The sequence below is a fragment of the Calidris pugnax genome, unplaced genomic scaffold (assembly GCF_001431845.1).
Source record: "Calidris pugnax isolate Ruff unplaced genomic scaffold, ASM143184v1 scaffold496, whole genome shotgun sequence".
Classification (NCBI taxonomy): Eukaryota; Metazoa; Chordata; class Aves; order Charadriiformes; family Scolopacidae; genus Calidris; species Calidris pugnax.
The window spans coordinates 57949-59411 of record NW_015091286.1 but is presented as its reverse complement, the minus strand read 5'-3'; the positions used below and the strand labels follow the sequence as shown (position 1 = coordinate 59411).

Sequence of the window (1463 nt, the reverse complement as noted above, 5' to 3'; positions counted from 1 at the left end):
CCACAAAGTCAACCACTGGGACTGGCCCCTGCCCTCACTGGTCCCATGACCCCACTGCTGAAGGGCAGTGCTGGCTCCTCAGCAGCCGGCACACAGAGACCCTGCTCCTCATGAGACACTTGGCCAGCACCAAGCAGAGCTCATGGAACGGAGCTGAAGAAGGTCTCCTGGAAGAAGAAAAGGGGTGTGTGCAGCAGGGGCAGAGTCCTCGAGACATGGATTGACTTTGCTTGGAGAAGTCTCCACTCATTCACTCACGGTATTTTTGTCTCTGAGCAGGTCCCCATTCCCAGAGGCAGCAAATGTCCAACAGCAGCTCCATCACCAAATTCCTCCTCCTGGCATTCGCAGACACACGGGAGCTGCAGCTCTTGCACTTCTGCCTCTTCCTGGGCATCTACCTGGCTGCCCTCCTGGGAAACGCACTCATCATCACCACCATCGCCTGTGACCACCGCCTCCACACCCCCATGTACTTCTTCCTCCTCAACCTCTCCCTCCTTGACCTGGGGTCCATCTCCACCACTGTCCCCAAAGCCATGGCCAATTCCCTCTGGGACACAAGGCACATCTCCTTCTCAGGATGTGCTGCCCAGGTCTTTCTGCTTTTCTTCTTCCTTGGAGCAGAGTTTTTTCTTCTGACAATCATGTCCTATGACCGCTACGTTGCCATCTGCAAACCCCTGCACTACGGGACCCTCCTGGGCAGCAGAGCTTGTGTCCACATGGCAGCAGCAGCCTGGGGCAGTGGGCTTCTCTACGCTGTGATACACACGGCCAGTACATTTTCACTGCCCCTCTGCCAGGGCAATGTCCTGGAGCAGTTCTTCTGTGAAATCCCCCAGATCCTCAAGCTCTCCTGCTCAGACTCAGACTATCTCAGGGAAGTTGGGCTTATTGTGGTCAGTGCCTTTTTAGTCTTTGGGTGTTTTGTTTTCATTGTGGTGTCCTATGTGCAGATCTTCAGGGCCGTGCTGAGGATCCCCTCGGAGCAGGGACGGCACAAAGCCTTTTCCACGTGTCTCCCTCACCTGGCTGTGGTCTCCCTCTTTGTCAGCACTGGCATGTTTGCCCACCTGAAGCCCCCCTCCATCTCATCCCCATTTCTAGACCTAGTGATTTCAGTTCTGTACTCGATGGTGCCTCCAGCAGTGAACCCCCTCATCTACAGCATGAGGAACCAGGAGCTCAAGGATGCCCTATGGAAACTGGCCCAGTGGATGCTCTGTCACCGACAATAACCTGCCTCTGCTGCTCTGCACATTTCCCAGAGTTTATCTTAGGCCACGAGTCTGCTTGTTTCTCTTCTGATGATCCTACTTATTGGTAATTTTCTGGGTTTATACAACTTGTCTTGAGGCTTGATCCTCTGACTGCTGCACAACACTGTGTCAGATCTGGCCTTTCAGGTAACAGCTCTTCAATAACACAGCATCTCCCAGGTTTTTATGGCTCCTCCTTTG

The 1463-nt window shown here is 53.9% G+C and overlaps 1 protein-coding gene across 1 annotated transcript; it reads left to right on the top strand.

The window, feature by feature from the left end:
• The first annotated feature begins 284 nt into the window (after positions 1 to 284).
• LOC106899047 (olfactory receptor 14A16-like) lies at positions 285 to 1241 on the top strand. The gene has a single exon (XM_014960704.1). The coding sequence runs from the start codon at positions 303 to 305 to the stop codon at positions 1239 to 1241; it is 939 nt and encodes a 312-aa protein (XP_014816190.1). The 5' UTR covers positions 285 to 302.
• The last annotated feature ends 222 nt before the right edge of the window (positions 1242 to 1463 follow it).